Source organism: Camelus bactrianus, chromosome 16 (assembly GCF_048773025.1).
Source record: "Camelus bactrianus isolate YW-2024 breed Bactrian camel chromosome 16, ASM4877302v1, whole genome shotgun sequence".
In the NCBI taxonomy this organism is placed as follows: Eukaryota; Metazoa; Chordata; class Mammalia; order Artiodactyla; family Camelidae; genus Camelus; species Camelus bactrianus.
Window position 1 is genome coordinate 55,236,093 of NC_133554.1, and position 17,058 is coordinate 55,253,150.

General features: G+C 55.8%; 1 protein-coding gene across 3 annotated transcripts in view; it reads left to right on the forward strand.

The window, feature by feature from the left end:
- UNK (unk zinc finger) overlaps window positions 1-16,894 on the forward strand; it is a 32,575-nt gene extending 15,681 nt beyond the window's left edge. Inside the window, exons 2-16 of one of the 3 annotated variants that reach the window (XM_045513576.2) lie at window positions 2,794-3,003; window positions 4,046-4,222; window positions 4,372-4,502; window positions 5,064-5,199; window positions 5,769-5,886; window positions 6,793-6,877; window positions 8,035-8,195; window positions 8,574-8,774; window positions 9,359-9,424; window positions 9,886-10,060; window positions 11,003-11,104; window positions 11,256-11,444; window positions 13,534-13,715; window positions 14,322-14,579; window positions 15,435-16,894. In XM_045513576.2, coding sequence (XP_045369532.2) covers window positions 2,794-3,003; window positions 4,046-4,222; window positions 4,372-4,502; window positions 5,064-5,199; window positions 5,769-5,886; window positions 6,793-6,877; window positions 8,035-8,195; window positions 8,574-8,774; window positions 9,359-9,424; window positions 9,886-10,060; window positions 11,003-11,104; window positions 11,256-11,444; window positions 13,534-13,715; window positions 14,322-14,579; window positions 15,435-15,590 — 2,347 coding nt within the window. In that variant the 3' untranslated portion in view covers window positions 15,591-16,894. The remainder of the gene's footprint in view (window positions 1-2,793; window positions 3,004-4,045; window positions 4,223-4,371; window positions 4,503-5,063; window positions 5,200-5,768; window positions 5,887-6,792; window positions 6,878-8,034; window positions 8,196-8,573; window positions 8,775-9,358; window positions 9,425-9,885; window positions 10,061-11,002; window positions 11,105-11,255; window positions 11,445-13,533; window positions 13,716-14,321; window positions 14,580-15,434) is intronic. The other 2 variants (XM_010950751.3, XM_074343707.1) reach the window with 2 other exon arrangements.
- Window positions 16,895-17,058: the final 164 nt, after the last annotated feature.

The window sequence follows — 17,058 nt, forward strand, 5'->3', positions numbered from 1 at the left end:
CATCAGGGACTCCAATTTTACAGGCTGCAGTAGAGAGAAGTCAAGGGAAACAAGGCTGGAAAAGTATGTTGGGCCAGATTTGCAGGGCTTGCAATGCCAGGCCAAACAGTTGATCTTTATCAGTGGCTACTGGTGGAAGCTAAAGGCTTTTAAGAAAGTGAGAAGTAAATTTGGGTCCTGGGAAGAATAGTGAGCACGGTGCTGCATGAACTGGGCAGGGGAGAGGCCAGATGCAAGGAGACCAGTTTGTTAGAAGGTACCAAGTGCCTGAGGTAATTTGTTGCGTCCATATCTGTCCTTCTCTGTGGTACCCCTGCTAGCTGGAGCCCTTGGGAGCCCCAGCATCTGCATGGGCAGTGTGGACATGGCTGCCCCAGTTCACCAGGAACTCTCTCCAAGAAGAGAGATTGTACCCAAAGTTAGTTTTTCCCCTGACTGCTTCCCTGGGTTTTTACTTACAGACTGATGATACTAAGCAGACAGGCATCACTCTTAGGGCTGCTAGATTTAGCAAGTGAAAATACAGGATGCCAGTTAGATTGGAACCTCAGATAATGGGTAATTTTTTAATATAAGCATGTCGCATGAAGTATCTGAAATCCCAGTTTAACTGGGTGTCCTGTATTTACTCTGGCAGTCCTAACAATTATTCTTCTCTGGCCCTGGGCTCAGCTTCCTCCTCTTCATTTCCCACCTGCCACCTCCTGAATTAGTCTCCTGTGGGTCCGGAGTTAGAGTATGTGCTGCCCAGGAGAGGTCAGCCTAGCAGTTTGGGGGATTGGTGTCCTGACCCAGTGCCAGAGTTTGGTACCTGTGTGCGGCGTGCAGGGCAGATTTGTCTATAACCAGACGGATAGGCAGACAGGAAGAAAGACCTTGTGTTCTGATGCCAAAAGGGGCAGGAGAGGCCCTAGGGAGCCTTCCAGGTTTCATCCTGGTGTCTCGGAATATACCTGCAGCCCAGAGATATCCCCAAAATTTGGCTCCCCCTGCATCTCACCTCATCTTCATTTCCCTTTTCTAGCTCCTCTCTTGCCCTCCTCCTACCCCCACAAAGGTGCTTGGAGCTCTGCGACCTAGACATACTGCTTCTAAGTTCATACTGTTCCCTTTGCCTAAAACGCCCTTCCCAGCCTTCACCCACGAGCACTCTCCTTCCCTTCTCCCTTCCTCTGTGCCAGCCTGCGTCAAGGATCCTTCCTCTGGGTTCCCAAAGAACCCTTAGCAAATCTCCCTCGTAACCTTTTCCACACTAGATTTATCCCGCCTGTTACTGGTGTGTCTCTCCCACAAAAATATGGGCTTCTGAAGGATAAGGACCTGTTCTGTCTGTTCTCGGTGCTCACCACCATGCCTGCACCTAGTAGGTCCTCAATAAGGAGGTGCTCAGTGAATAGCAGGACACTGTTGGAAGCTTCACTGCCCCTCAAGCCCCCGTCTGTGTTCCTTAGGGAGCACCCAGCTTCAGCTTCCCCCACCCAGTACACACAGCTGGACACTTCTCCACCTTTCAGGGCAAGGAGGGTTTTTCAGCACTGTCATTAGCATTAAAGGACACCTGTTTGGAAAGTCTCAGCTCTGGACCTACCTGTCCCCACATCTTCCATATGCCCAGACTGATAAGGCTCTGAGTATCCTGGCATGAGCCAAAGACATGGGCTGGACTCATTCGCCTTTTTTCCCATGCCTTCCAGCTCCAGGTAGGGCTCCCAGTCTGGACAGCTGCTCCCTCTACACTCCCTTCTGCACACAACCTTCTATACCTTCTAGAGCCATCCTCACTGGCATCAGATGCCCTCTATCAAACTATTTGCTGCCTGCATTGTTAGGGCTTGAGGGAATGAATAAAGAGAACTGAGCAGCCTGCCTGTTTCCCCTGTGTATGTGGGCCGGGCGGGGGTGGGGTGTAAATCCAAGAAACTCCACCTGGACACAAAGTGAACAAAAACACGGATGGTATGTTCTGTACGGGGGTAAGTGGGTCTGGGGCCCTCCCCTGGGTGGTTGTGGGAGAGGAGCTTGGGGTTGTCTTGGATTTTAGATGCAGAGCAGAGGAGAGAAATGAAGGTTGGGAGGAGGCCAGGACAGACAGCCCCCCGATCCCCAGGTTAGTCAGGATGTCAGTAGCATAGCCTCAGCTGCTGCAGGTGCTCATTTGTGGGACGACTGAGGGAGGCAAGGCTGAGAGGGAGTCTCTTGAGATGCTTCTAATACGAGCTTCACAAACATGTGTCTGGGTAGCGCTAGGAAACGTCTCTGGGAGGAGGTGGGCAGACAGGACAGTGGTCACCTGGGTTGGTGGTCCGGAGGGGTACCTTGTGACCTGGGCTTTCAGTTCCAAAGCAGCAGCCTCCCTGGCCCTCAGCCTGGAGCCCCAGGAATTGGCAGGCAGGTAGGGCAGCAGAGACCCCCTCAGGAAGTTCAGGAGGGGCTCCTGGTGCTCTTGTTCGCATGCTTTTCCCTGTGGTAGTGATTTGGCCTGGGAAACTTCAGGGAGTGCTCAGAATACAAGCCACTGATTAAGCCCTCCTCTGGTCACCATGGCAGGCAGCTGACTGCTGGGGGCCCTTGGGGTCTATGGGTCCTGCCCTTCAGGCTGGCTGGGGACCTGGATATTAGAAAGAATCCCAATGCTGAGGTCCTGCCTTAGCTCTGGGTCTTTTCTGGAGTCCCAGTGGAAATAGCCCCCTAGAGCGGGAGTCCTTGAAGGACTTGGTGCCTGACTTCTTGCTGGGAAGCAACGGACTTAATTCTTTTTTCCTGGCCTGCCCTACTTGGGGGCTCTCCCTGCAGGTACCTGAAGGAATTCCGCACTGAGCAGTGCCCACTCTTTGTGCAACACAAATGCACTCAGCATCGGCCCTACACCTGCTTCCACTGGCATTTTGTGAACCAGCGACGACGCCGGTCCATTCGCCGTCGGGACGGTACCTTCAACTATAGCCCTGACGTCTACTGCAGCAAATACGACGAGGCCACTGGTCTCTGCCCGGAGGGCGACGAGTGAGTGTCCCCCAGTCTGCCCTCTCAGAAGCCCCTTGTCTCCTGGATCAGATGCCCTCAGAATAGGCCAGCCAGAGTCTGAGAAGCCAAGCAAAGGCTGTCTTTGGGAGGACTGCTGCATCCTGGCCCACCTGGGCTCAGGCCCCACCATCCTCTGGGGGAGGCCCTTTCCCCACTTCTGGGAAGCCCTGCTCAGGCCTGCCTTCTGCCAAGCCTAAAGGCCACATCTGAACCAAAGTGACTTCCTGGGCCTTCTGTCCTGGTCCCATGCAGGTCACAAGGATCTTCTCCCCAGCCAACATTACTCACTCCATTCCATGCAGCTCCCACCAAGGCTGGCTATATAGAAACAGAGCCTCCTCAACTCCCCATTTTGCTGACCCTAAATATTTTGCCACAAAGCCCTGTGAAAAGACAGGGGATAACAAATGACAAATATAAGGAGGTGGCAAACCTGGGAATGTCACTAGGAGGAGGGAACATTTATTGACCTTGCCTGTCATTTGTTTCAACCTCGCAGAGGTAGTGATGGGAGGTGCTGCGGAGGTTCTGTGAGCACAGCTCACTGAGCCATCCCTGCATCAGCACTTCTCTTTCTCCCAAGGTCAAAGGCTTGCTGACCCCTCCCCCCAGCTTTAATGGAGCACTCAGGGTATGAGGGGGTTTGCCCATGTTTTGAGCAGGCCCTTTACTTCTCTTAGTTCCCCTGTTCTGAGCAGTATTTGTTCTCCCAGGAGTGCCTCCCTCTGGAGCTGCTCTTCACAACAGCCCAGGGCTCTGGCTGAATAGCCTTTAAGAAGCTGAAGTGGAAATCCCAGGCCCTAATGGGGCCCCCCTTCGGGCTACAGCAGCCCTTGCAGTGGGAGGGTGGTTCTGTTACTACAGCAGAGCTCATCCCTTGCTTGCCTCCTTGACCCACTGTCAGTGCACCCTGCGGGTCATGGGGAAAGCCTTCAACAGGTAGGGAAAGGGCAGGGCTGGTAGCCCAGGCTGCAGGTGGCGAAGGTAAATGACACCCCACCCACCTACTGCCATGTTTCAGGTGCCCATTCCTGCACAGGACCACAGGGGACACTGAGCGCAGGTACCACCTGCGCTACTATAAGACTGGAATCTGCATCCACGAGACAGACTCAAAAGGCAACTGCACCAAAAACGGCCTGCACTGCGCTTTTGCCCACGGGCCCCATGACCTCCGCTCCCCTGTCTACGACATCAGGTGGGCTGGCTGCTGCGCTGGGCTGATGGCTGAGGGCCGGGGCGGGGGCCTGGCTGCTGACACGGTGGTACCACAGATGGAGTACAGGGCTGGCACTCTGGTTCCTTTCTTCTTATGCCTCCTCCCCGCTCTCTGTCCTCTCCTCCCAGGGAGCTCCAGGCAATGGAGGCCTTGCAGAACGGCCAGACCACAGTAGAGGGCAGCATAGAGGGCCAGTCTGCTGGGGCCGCGAGCCACGCCATGATAGAAAAAATCCTCAGTGAGGAGCCACGGTGGCAAGGTAGAGATGGCCACACAGATGGCCATGTCCCCTCCCACCAGCTGTCTGTCCTCTCCCCTCTCCTTCCTGTAGCTGCTCTGAGGACATGGCTCACCACCACCCACTGCCTTCTCCAACCCAAGCCACCACCTCTGCTGGCAGGCACTTGCCCCCTCATCCCATGTTACGTCCAGCCAACTGCAGCCCCATTGTTCAGGGGCAATTCTGGGGGAGTCTTTTCAGACACACCTTGCCTTGCTCCCATCACCCGAGGTGCTCCCCAAATTCCTCAGGGGGCTTTCATACATACGTAGTTGTGCATGTGTATAAGTACGCTTACTTGTATTCTCAACTCTCCCAAGGGTGCCTTTTTTACTCTGAGCTGTGAGTATCTCCAGTGAGGGACCATGGCGTCCTCCTTACTTCCCTCCTGGGTCCAGGTCTTGGCATTAGCACGTGAGGAGGTGGCCCTGCTCATACCTCTCAGAAAAGCCTTGGCTCCTAGACCCCTTCCCAGTGGCTTCTCCTCCCCCCACCACCTGCTCCCCGCAATCTGAGCCCTGCCTCTGGCCCCCTGTGCAGAGACCGCTTATGTGCTGGGGAACTATAAGACGGAGCCGTGCAAGAAGCCCCCGCGGCTGTGCCGCCAGGGTTATGCCTGTCCCTACTACCACAACAGCAAGGACCGGCGGCGGAGCCCCCGGAAACACAAATACAGGTCCTTTGGCCCAAGCAGGCCAGCTGTGGGAGGGAGGGTGGCAGGGGAGGGATCATGGCAGGGGCTGCTTCCACTGTGCTCTCAGGGAGGCAGGGAGGCCAGCCTGGGGATTACAGGATCGCAGGACCCAGGAACAAGGGGAGGGAATGGTCAGGATAGTTGAACGATGAGGGGGGCCTGCCTAGATCCTCCTTTGGCATGAAATGAGGATCTTGGGTCAGAGGCCCCTTTAGATCTGATCCTGTGGGGCGTCTTCTAGGGCCAGGCCATGGTGTGAAAAGTGTGGTGGCTGTAGCCTGGCTCTCCTTGGGCTGCATAGTGCTTGGGGGGAGGACTTGGCTGAAGGGAACCAAACAGTGTCCTTCTTGGTGATGCAGCTAGGCTGGGCCAGTGAAGCAAAGCCTGGCTTCTGGCCCTAGTAAGGCTCTCACTCTACTGCTGATCTTTCGTATTTCTGAGCCTGGCTTTGCAAAGTAGGGAGACCAGAGACGGGCCCTGAACAGAGATCTCATTGTCATCCCCCGGATCTTCTCGTCCGTCCGTCTGACCCCTCCCTCTCTTTGAACCAGGTCATCTCCATGTCCAAACGTAAAACACGGGGATGAGTGGGGAGACCCCGGGAAGTGTGAGAACGGAGACTCTTGCCAGTACTGCCACACCCGCACGGAGCAACAGTTCCACCCTGAGGTGGGCCTTGGAGGGAGGCCAGAGCTGCAGCCCTTTGAGGATTGTGGGTGGCTTAACATACCCTCTTTGGAAAGCAAGGAGAAAGGAAAGGACAGTCTGGACAGATGTTGGCAGAGCCCACCCTGACACCTCCTGGAAGAGGGAAGTAGCCATAGGCTCCCCACCAGGCAGGGCCTAAAGGAGCCCTGCATCCTAAATGGCAACCTCCTTTGTTCTGAGCCCACATTCAGCTAGCAGCCCTCCGCTCTCCCCCTGACAGGGAGGGCATGCGCTGAGCATGGTGACTTGGCCATTCTGGGCTTTGTACCACTTATGGTACTTAACGTGACGTCAGGATTTAAAAAAATAAAAAGGACCCTTACAGTCGTCCTATTCTAGATCAGAACGTAGGGTATCAGCAGCTTCCCTGACACAGCCCCCATGGTGTGGCCCGGGGCTATGTCAGTGTGCCAGGATCTCACATAGGGTACATAGAGGCACATGCTGTCCCTTTCCCTGGTTCCATGGAGGTCAGGACACCCTAAGATAGACACGTGGGCAGAAATGGGCCACAGACAGCAGGGTGGAAAGTTAGACCCAGCGTAGATCCCAATTGAGGGTGGGGAAGTATTGCCTGTGAACTTGGCTCTCTAAATGCCTAGAGGCACATTGGAAAGTCACAGCTCAGGCCAAGATCAGGAGTGAGAACAGCATGAAGAAGACCCCTTTGTGAGGGCCGGGTTGGGGCTTGTTGGGCATAGGGGTGGCAGTGTCTGCTTACTCTGTCTTGAGTATGAAGTTGGTAGGGAGAGACTTGAGGAAGTGGCGTGGAGTAGGGAGGAGAAAGAAGAGGTTACTAAGCTAACCCAGCCGTGCCAAAGGCACTGCTGCCTGCCTGACCCACCTCTGCTCTGCTCTGCCCTCTAGATCTATAAATCTACCAAGTGCAACGACATGCAGCAGTCGGGCAGCTGTCCCAGAGGACCTTTCTGCGCCTTCGCCCATGTAGAACGTACGCTGTTCCCGTTGCCCTGGGGCAGTGCCTTCTCTACCCTCACCTCCCACTATGCTCAGTCCGTCGGACAGAGTGGGCCTTGTCCCCACTGGAAGTTCTATTCCCCCACCCTTCTGTCCCACCTCTCTAGAACTGCCTCAAAACCCTGGAGCTTCTAAGGTTGGGAGATAGAGAGCAGAGAGTGCCTGGTTGGGCACTCACAGTCCAGGCAGGGTGAGGCACTCTGAGCCAACTAGGTAGATCCCAGCAGCCACCCCATGCCACCCCCATGGCAGACATCACTAATTGAACAGCTGAGAGCAGAGCTGTCCAATCAAAATATAATGCAACCTCCTTATGTCATTTTAGATTTTCTAGTTATCACATCTAAAAAAAAGAAAAAGAAATAGATTAGTTTTTTAATAATATTTTTATTTAATCCAATCTAAAATAATACCATTTAAAATATAATCAATATAAAATCATCAAGATATTTTACTTTGGTTTTTTTTTTCAAACCAAGTCTTTGAAACCTGGTGTGCACTTGAATAGCTGCAGCACATTCCAGTCCAGACCAGCCCCATTCCAGGTACTCAGCAGCCACATGTGGTCGTGGGCTGCCGTACTGCTCAGCACAGCTCCAGACCACCACTGCCAATCTCAGGGACTGGGCTTGAGCTAAAACCTGTGTCTGCTCCAGGCCACTGCTCTGTTTGTCCTTAACCTGTTTCTAGGCTCAGGCCTTCTCTCTGGGATTTAAGCAAAATGTAAACTGAGGGCCCAGGCAGGGCCTCTTAGCTCAGAGGTAGGCCCAGCTGAGGCAGCACAGAGAAGCGATTAATGGCTCAGGCTCCATGTGGATCAGGGTTCAAATCCCTGCTCTCTGTTTCCTAGCTCAGCCACCTTGGGAGATTTACCTTACCTCTCTGACCCTCAGTTTCCTTATCTGTAAAATGGAGACCATGATATTACTTCTGTTTTCCAGTCATTGTGAAGATGCACAGTACAAATTGCCTGGCACGTAGTAAGTGCACAGTGCATATTAATAGAAACAAGGTATGTTTCCCTTTATGTGCAAGGGGATGGAGGATCTCCTTTGAAAGAGACCCAGATACATCTTTGGAGGGCAGAACTGGCTCAGGAGCCTGCTGACACCCTGCCCCTGTCTCTTCCAGAGCCACCCCTTGGTGATGACCTGCAGCCTTCCTCAGCTGTGTCCAGCCCCACCCAGCCAGGTCCCGTCTTGTACATGCCATCTGCTGCCGGAGACTCGGTGCCCGTGAGCCCCTCCAGCCCGCATGCCCCTGACCTCAGCGCCGTACGTGCCTGCCTAGGGGTGGGTGGGCACCATGCCTGCCCAGAGTCAACACCTACCTCTTGTGCCCCGTGCTTGGGGAGGAGGTCTCCAGCCAAAGGGTTCTGCCTTTTCTGTCTCAGGGTTCTTCTCTCTGTCAGAAACTGATGGCGGGGTGGTGTCCCGGAAGCCTGTGATCAGCCTGGGTAGAGCTGGTAGAAAGGACAAAGCCCCGGTTGGCCTCTGACACACAGTTCCCTTGGGACGTTTTGGGTGCCTGGGTGGTGCTTGCTGCCCACTGGCAAATGAAAATGGAACCAAGCCTCTTGCTGAAGAATCTCCCTCTGCGGAGGGGACAGAGGATGGGCCATGCCCCAACCTGCATTTTGCCCACCAGCCTGCTGTCTTTCTTCTCTGCAGCTCCTCTGTAGAAACAGCAGTCTAGGTAGTCCATCTAACCTCTGTGGCTCCCCGCCGGGCTCCATCAGGAAGCCCCCGAATCTGGAAGGCATTGTCTTCCCTGGGGAGTCTGGCCTCGCCCCTGGCAGCTATAAGAAGGCTCCTGGCTTCGAGAGGGAAGATCAGGTGGGAGCCGAGTACCTGAAAAATTTGAAATCCCAGGTAAGGGATGAGGGGGCAGCCCGGTGAGGTTAGCCACCTTTTGTATGGAGCTGTAGAAGCCCTAGAGTGCTGTCATAGCCCAGCTCTGGGGAGCATGACTGGCTACTAGGGAGTCCCTGTTCCCAGCCTCTTCAAGACTGAGCAGAGTGAGTAAGGTCGTCCCATTTTACAGAGGAAGACAGGCAGGTTCCAGGCTGAGCACCTTGCCCAGTGTCAGATACAGTTAACAGGCGGGTAGGGGTTCCTACCTCAGTCTTTGGATCCCACATCCAGTCTTTTCCTTGCCCTGTGCTGCCTTGATGGGACAGCAGGGCTTTGAGGAGCAGGACAAGAGGGGTCCATAACTGGGCTTATCTGAGACTTGGAGTTGCCAGGGAGGAGAGGAGCAGCTCCCCTGGGCCCTAGGGTAGGGAAGGAAGGTGCACGTGTGTGAAGGGGGACTGCACAGCGGGTGTTTGCTGGCTCTCTGCCCCCTGGGACCTGCGGCCTCAGTGAGCCGCAGCCGGTCGATGCTTGGGAGGACTCGCGGACTCGGGCCCTCCTTAGCACCACATTCACCACCTGCTCCCTGACTTTTCTCTCAGGCCAAGTTAAAACCCCACTCACTAGAGCCCAGAAGTCAAGAGCAGCCTCTGCTTCAGCCCAAACAGGTACAAGCCCTCAGCCCCCTTTCTTCCCTTCTGGCACCTGCTGTGGACAGGACGGGCCCAGAACCCCAGGAGGCTTCTTCAGGGAGTGTGGGGCACTGCTTTCTCTACAGACTGAGGGCAGGATTAAGGTGGGTGGGGGCCAGGCCCTGGAGCCCTTAACCTCCTGGATTCACTCATCAGTCAGTCAAAAAAAAAAATTCATTGAGCATCTATACTGGCACTGGACTCAACTTGTCCATTCCCCTACTGCAGGACTTTAGGAATGAGTGGGTCCTGCAGCCTCCAAGCCACACCTCTCCAACTTCAGCCTTTCCACAAGGCCCCACCTGGGCATGGAGGCAACCAGATGAGAGCGGGTTGCACCCTTCGCTTCTGCCCCACCCAGCTTCTGTCTTCAGCCGTTAGCCACAGCCTCCATGGCAGCCATCCCATTGTGTCTCCTCTTCACTCTCTCATTGCAGGACATGCTGGGCATCCTCCCTGTGGGCAGCCCCCTGACCTCAAGCATCTCTTCTAGTATCACCTCCAGCCTAGCAGCTACTCCCCCTAGCCCTGCCGGCACCAGCAGCGTCCCTGGAATGAATGCAAATGCTCTGCCCTTCTACCCCACCAGCGACACGGTAGAGTCGGTCATAGGTAATTGGGCCACTTCTGTTGCTGAGTCTAGGACCAGGTCTGGAGTCAGAATTACTAGGTCATTGGAATGAGACTCAAATCAGTATACTGGTCACTTTAGACCATCTGTCTTGGGAGAGTCAGAGGGTGGCCACTTTGAGCCCTTTGACCTAAATGGAAAATGATCCCAAGGTACAGGGCCAGGACTAGCCCTTATAGCAGATTAGCCTTCCTATTTGCTCTTTTGTGAGCATTAGAAAGAGATGCCTCTTCTTATGGGTATGTGTAGTCTCATTCCACAGCATATGTCATTCAGCCCCCAATGGGTATCCTCGTGCAGTGAACAACCCACACAACTGTCCTCAGAATTCCTGGTCATTAGAAGCCACTTCCCTTCTCTTTCAGCAGTCATTTATGGGTGCCACTTTGTGCCAGGTCCTGTCACAGGCACTGGGGTGATAGAAATGAAGACATGCTATTCCTGCCCTCAGGGAAGGACATCGTTCCCATCCTACCAGTTCAGTTCATCAGAGCACAGTGGACATTTGTTGAACACCTACTATGCACTAACCATTGAGGGCCCAGAGACCTGCCTGCCCTCAGTGGACTGAGGGGTGAGACATACAGGCTATAACATCAGGAGACAAGACCTCTGTCAGATGCAGGGACCCTAGATCAGGACTCAGTTACCCCTGGGAGTATCAAAGAAGTCTTCAGAAAGGAGAGCCATTTGAGCTGGACTTGGCTAAGCAGACAGCATGGGTTGGGGGAGGGGGGTCACTATTGGCACAGGAGCAGCCCAAACACAGGCAGAGGCTTGAAAGAGCACAGGTCCTGGGGGTGACACCGAGGCAGATGGGGCAATAAAGGGTAGGTGGGTCCAGGAGGTGAGGCCGGGAACCTCAGGATTGTGTGGCCCCTTGGGAGACTGGGAGACTCATACTCCAATCACTCTGTCTCTAGAGTCTGCCCTGGATGACCTGGACCTGAACGAGTTTGGGGTAGCTGCCCTAGAAAAAACTTTCGATAGCAGCACAGTGCCCCACCCAGGCAGCATCACAATCGGTACTGGGCAGTGGGCGGGCAGGGCGGCGCGGGGGGCGCTCCAGGGGCCCAGCCTGGCCCGGGGTGGGCAGACGGGCAGTCCTCTGCTCAGTGTGGCTCCACGTGGCTTGCCCAGCCCTCACCGCGCCACCCTCCGGGACCTCTCTTGCAGGCGGCAGCTTGCTGCAGAGCTCTGCACCCGTGAACATCCCTGGCTCCTTAGGCAGCTCTGCCTCCTTCCACTCAGCGTCCCCGTCCCCTCCTGTCAGCCTCTCCTCACACTTCCTGCAGCAGCCCCAGGGCCACCTGAGCCAGTCAGAAAACACATTTTTGGGGACTTCAGCATCACATGGATCTTTGGGTAAGAGGGGGTATGGATGGCTCCCTAAGGCTTGGGGCAGGACTCTGGGTTTCCGGAAAGTGCCTTTGGCTGCTTTGGCCATGGCTAGAGACAGTACAGAGTAGAGGTAGAGCAGGGGCCCTGGACTTGGAGGCGAATGAGGTCGCTATTCCAAGATTCTCTTATCTTTGTGAACCTGGGCAAGAGACTTAGCCTCTCTGCCTTAGTTTCCTCATAAGATGGTTTCGAGGCTTAAACGAAATAAGATGAGTGAAGTGCCAGGCATCGGCCTCCTGCACAGTGAGAAGCAGTGGCCTCAGAGTCACCAGGGTCTGTTCCTCATGCCAGTGTAGTGGTTCTGCCCAGTCACCCGGAGCTCCTGAGGGCAGGCTGACCGCAGGCGCGAGGTGTCCTTCCTGGCAGGCAGAAGCACCAGGGAGACCCAGCTCCAGCCCCAAAGGCTGTCTGCCAAAAACAGCATTAGAGCCGTGTGGACTGGGGGTTCTGGAGGGCGTGTCAGAGCAGAGGGTCTAGAAGCGCAGTGTGGAGCCTGCAGGCTCCGCCACGACAGCGGGTGCTCGTCTCCCCGCATGGGGCCGGGCAGACGCTCACTGAGGTAACACGGGAGACTGCATAGCGCCCAGCCCGCGGCCCCTCAGTAAGCAGCAGCTGCTACTCTCGCTTCCCTCCCCTGGCAGCTGTTCAAGGAGATAAGAAGTACCCTCTCCCGAGGGTGCTGGGCATCTTGGTCACACTGAGCCTGAGCCTCTGCGCTGCCCTTGGACGTTCTGACCAGGTTTGAGGCCCTCCCTAAACTCCGGAGATCAGAGCAGCACATGGATTTCTTAGCACGTTATAGTTGGTGCTGACGCTTTCAGCCTCATGCTCAGTGGTGCATTTGTCTGACTTGCCCCACATTCTGGAGGCATCTCGACTGTAGCCCTATTTTCCAGCCACATATTCATTCCTTCTCCATGTAATTACTGAGCAGCTTTGTGGATACAGTGTGAGCTCAATAGTCCCTGCTGGCATGGGAGCTGTGATCTGTTGGAGGAGGCAGATGTGCCCAGACATTAGGTCACAGTAGAGACCGTCACTGTCGTGTGGAGGCAGTGGGCTGGGCGCTGTAATTCAGAATAATAGAGGGTCCTAACCTGGACGCCCTCTGTGAGGAAGTGGCTCTTCTCCACAAGAGGAGATGCCACCTGCGTGGAAAGAGAGGCACGATGCGGGCAGAGCTGGACAAGGTTGTGTCGGCGCAGTGATCCCATGTTCTCACTTCCAGGATGGAGCGGGTAGCCACGTGTCTCCACACAGGATGACACTGGCCATGTGCATACACTTGCTGCAGAGCTCTGCACCCGTGAACATCTGGAGTCTGAAGGAGAGACTGTCTTAAATCCATTTGGTTCTGGAACGTCCTGGTTGTTTTAGTGGAAAGGGATCAAGAAAGGGGTCATTAGAATCTGTGTGGGCAGAATGAGGCCAGAGGTGGATGGATATGGGTCTCCCTCACAAGACGGGCCACCCAGGGGGCCACGGACCAGGGGCACGTGGTGTAGGTAAACATCTGTTGGGGGGGGGCACGCACCTTAGCTTACTGCAGGGAGCAGGCCTTTGCAGTCAGACGCCCTGACTGTATTGGCGCTGCCACTTACTGTTTGAGTGATTCTTGGCAACATATTTTATCTCAGTTTCCTCATTGTAGAACAAGGGGTAATGGACCCAGGGATCCTTGAGGCTCTGACTCATTTCTTCCCCTGAATCGCCTCCTGGGCTTCACATCAGGGTGCAATAAGGCTCCCCTTTCTCTAGCCTAAAAGTGAAGCTGTGATCACAAATTGCCAGATTCACAGACTACTCTCCCTGCAGCACTTCCCAGGTCCCTTGTGAGGCAAATGATGGGAACCCCACTTTACAGATGGGGATGCTGAGACTCGGGAGTTAAATGGCAGCTGATGAGTAACAGGTGATGCCTACACATCCCTGTGAAATTCCCCAGCCTGACATTGCTGGAGCTTTGCACAGCAAGCCCCCTTAAGCCCCCAGGCAGGGCTGGGCCCAAAGCCCTTCCTTCAGACCTCTGATGGTCCTCCCCTTCCTGGGACAGGTCTGAACGGGATGAACAGCAGCATCTGGGAGCATTTTGCCTCTGGAAGCTTCTCCCCGGGCACTTCCCCTGCCTTCCTGTCAGGGCCGGGGGCTGCCGAGCTGGCCCGGCTTCGGCAAGAGCTGGACGAAGCCAACAGCACCATCAAGCAGTGGGAGGAATCCTGGAAGCAGGCGAAGCAGGTATTGGGCCGCGCCCACCCACCTTCCCCAGGGCCTGGCAGCATCTTGCCCAAGCCCATCTTACACAGAGTGGATGCAGGGGCTGGGGGAGGTCAGGGGTCTTGGAGAACAGAGCAGAAACTCAGTTTTGTTTACTCTCTACCCCTGTGGAAAGACTTGTCTTACCAGTCAGGACCCTGGGGTGGCTGGTGTCCCAGGCCCGGAACTCCCTCTGTGAGCTGCTTATTTGGTCTGGTCCCACAGCATTGCTTGCTTCTCCCCAGAAACCCTGACTCTCCAGGGCTCTAGGTCCAGGGTTCTAGGTTTTGAGATGGCCCCTATGTCCAACTACAGCCTGGCTGCCCCTGGAGGTGCCTCATTCACCCATGCTGTGCTGGGCTCAGCCCTCTTCCCTGCCCACAGAGGGTCTCTCGCAGGTCCTGAAACCTCTCTTCTCTGCAGGCAGCATCAGCCTCCTCCTTGCCCCCCTCCCCAGGCACCTGACCCAGCTCCCCAGCAGGCCCTGCAGCCACAGCGGCCCACACAGGCTCTGAGAGATGCACTCTCAGGGCAGGGGGGCAAGGGCAGGGGGCCATCGTGACAAGGTGCTGCGTATTGGGCCCACAGGCTTGTGATGCCTGGAAGAAGGAGGCAGAGGAGGCCGGTGAGCGGGCCAGCGCAGCAGGCGCTGAGTGCGAGTTGGCCCGGGAACAGCGGGATGCACTGGAGGTGCAGGTGAAGAAACTACAGGAGGAGCTGGAGCGGCTGCACTCGGGCCCCGACCCACAGGCCCTACCCACTTTCTCCAACCTGGAGGCCCTCTCACTCTCCACCCTCTACTCCCTCCAGAAGCAGCTGCGGGCTCACTTAGAGCAAGTGGACAAGGTCAGCCTCGGAGGATGGGGGAGCACAGGGTGGGGATGTACAGTGGCCTCAACCAGTGCTTGGACTCAGATATGTCCCCGCTGCTCCAGGGATGGCCACCCTCCTTCTTCAGCAGCTGGGCTCACACAAAATGCTGGCCTGGTGGAGGGGAGCTGGGAAGAGAATGTCACTCACTGGGAAGTGGGAAGGTTGGAGGTAGGCAGGTGCCGGGGCCCACGCCTGGCACTTTGGAGGGCAGGCATTGACCTGAGCTGTATTATTACACCTTGGCCCTAAATTGCATCCTGACCGCTTCTCCTGTGAGCTCTGTGCACATCAGCAGACATTCCAGAATGGTTAGGTCCCCAGGGCTACTGTATGCATTCCTCAGTACCCTGCTGGGTCCCCAGGGGAGCATGGCACAGGGGGAAGAGCATTCTTCCCTTCACTGGGCATTTGGCAGCCAGGCCCCACATGTAACCATGTCACCTGGGGCACGTCACTGTCCTTCCAGACTCCATAGTTCTCGTTTGGGGACCTAGGGTCACTACAAGGTCAAACGAGACAAGAAACCGAAGCCTCTGTGCGAGGACGAGCCCATCCAGGTGGGAGCTGCAGAGCAGCTCTGGCCCTGCCCCTCCCCCGTGCCCGGACTCCGAGTCCCCCACGCTCGGCCTTGCAGCTGCAAGTGGAAATTAGAAGCCTTGAGATGATCAGCCTGACCTCTAACCCTGTTCTTGTCAGCTGGGGCCTGTGAGCACATGGTTGAGCTCTGTGCCCCAGTTTCCTCATCCCAAGGGGGCTCAAGTGAGAGTTGGGGAAACCCCTGGTCCGACAAGGGGCCAGACCAGTGACCATGCTGTCCCTCTCCCCCAGGCCGTGTTCCACATGCAGTCGGTGAAATGCCTTAAGTGTCAGGAGCAGAACCGAGCGGTGCTGCCGTGCCAACACGCCGTGCTGTGTGAGCTCTGTGCCGAGGGCAGTGAGTGCCCTGTCTGCCAGCCAGGCCGGGCCCATGCCCTCCAGTCGTGACCCTGTAGGCCTGGCCCCGGCCTGGCTCAGATCTTCTCACCTAGGACTTTTTAAAGTATATATATATGTATGTATGTATGTATATGTATATGATTATGTATATGTATACATTCTGTATGTGTGCAGGTATGCGTGGGCAGCCAGTGTGTGAACAGTGTCTGTGTGTATATCTGTACATAGATATAGACACACACTTTAAAACAGACTTACCAAGCACTTTTTAAAAGAAAAAACTATTTTGCAGTCCTCCCCCTGCCCGCTCCCTACCTTTCCCACTGCAGAGACAAAGTCCTCTCTTCTCCCAACTGGCCTTTTGGCAGGGAATCTGTTTCTGTCTCTTTTTTTATGTAAGAACTAACTATTTTTAACTTCTTCCTGGGGCCTGAGCAGGGAAGGGTGGAAGCTAGAAGGGGCTGAGGGGAGGGGACAAGCCTTCAGGGCGGGCCCTGTCATCCCACCTCCCCAGGCCAGGGTGAGAGCCAGGAGTGTGGAGGGTCTGGGGGCAGAACTGGTTCCCAGCTGTGAGGCTTGAGGGGGTATGCTGGGGGTTGAAGCCAGCCTAGCTCCTCGTTTTACCAAATGTCTATTTAGTCTGGGGCTGGCAGGCCAAAGTTGTGGGGCCAGCCCCACTCCCGACCCTGGGCCCTTGAAGCTCCTGGAGGGGCAAGGCCCAGGCGTTCTACCCCTCAGGTTCCTGAGGCCGGGGGTCCACCAGTCCTCCCCCACCCCGCTCTGGGCTCCCAGAGCAGCCTCCCTGGCCCGAGGGCCACCTACCAGGCTGGCACTGCCCTATCCATCATCCCCAGCTGCCCTCAGCTGTCCTCCTCCTGCACGGCCTTCCGTGCTGTCCCCCCTCCCTCTGGCAGCTAGCAGGGCAATAGGTGGGAGGAGCTGCGGACTGTGAGGACCAAGGCGGGGCTCAGGCTCTGCCCTCCTCGCCAGGAGGGGCTCCATATGCATTCCTTGGTGCTCTCTGAGTGCAGCTGACGTCCTGCCCGTGTGGAGCGGACGCCCGTGTGCATGTGTGTGCGTGCCTGTCCAATGTATATTGTGTCTTAGCTTCCATTTTAAAAATTGTTCTGTACAGAGAGATGCAATGGGGGCGGGAGGGCAGAGGGAAGCCACCCCGCTCCCAGCACTGGGGGTCTGGGGTGGGAGCAAGAGGGCTGTAAAGGGTCTAGCCCGGCCCAGGTGCCCCCTTGGGCTCAGCACGAAAGGGCTTTCAATGAATTAAGTGAAAACTTTTTTACAAAAATGCAAAAATCAAAGCTCCGAACATATTGGAAATAAAATACGAACTTGCAGTAGTAGCTTGTTTACATGGGGGTCAGGGAGAGTGGGGCTCCAAATGAGGGCCTTGAACAATGAGGTGGGCCGGCTCCCAGCTCGGCTGTCCCAGCCCAGGTTTCAGCCATGGAAGCAGCTCGTCCCCCACCTGGTGGGGGCTATGTAGCTGAAGAGGCCTTGA